Source organism: Cystoisospora suis (genome assembly GCF_002600585.1).
Source record: "Cystoisospora suis strain Wien I chromosome Unknown contig_14494, whole genome shotgun sequence".
Taxonomy (NCBI): Eukaryota; Apicomplexa; class Conoidasida; order Eucoccidiorida; family Sarcocystidae; genus Cystoisospora; species Cystoisospora suis.
Genome location: NW_027167210.1, coordinates 1 through 344, shown reverse-complemented (window position 1 = coordinate 344; position 344 = coordinate 1). Strand labels below are relative to the sequence as shown.

At 48.3% G+C, this 344-nt stretch overlaps 1 protein-coding gene across 1 annotated transcript; it reads left to right on the top strand.

Moving 5' to 3' along the window:
* Positions 1-2: 2 nt before the first annotated feature.
* On the top strand, positions 3-344 carry CSUI_011581 (uncharacterized protein; the record flags this gene model as incomplete). The annotated part of the gene is made up of 1 exon (XM_068071679.1): positions 3-344. A coding segment is annotated over one exon (339 nt), but the record flags the coding sequence as incomplete, so codon positions are not given.

Sequence of the window (344 nt, the reverse complement as noted above, 5' to 3'; positions counted from 1 at the left end):
ACTGCTACTCCTCTTCCTCCTCCCAGTGGGGGTGGCTGCCGTTGTTCAAGTAGCACGAGTAATTCTACAAGTACCCCTCTTGATGGTCGTCATCCTCCTCCTCCTCCCCCTAGTGACAGTAGCAGTAGTAGTGCTGCTAGTCAAGGGGGTGACAAGACACCTCATAGTCATACATCTAATTCAAGTCATAGTAGTCCTAGCAGTGGCAATAGTAGTAGCAATACTACCACTACTTCTACTGCCACTACTACTACTGCTGCTGCTAGTAATAGTAGTAGGAGAGATGGAGGTGACGAAGAAGATGATCAAACTCATCTAACCGGAGGAGGAAGAGGAGTAGCAGT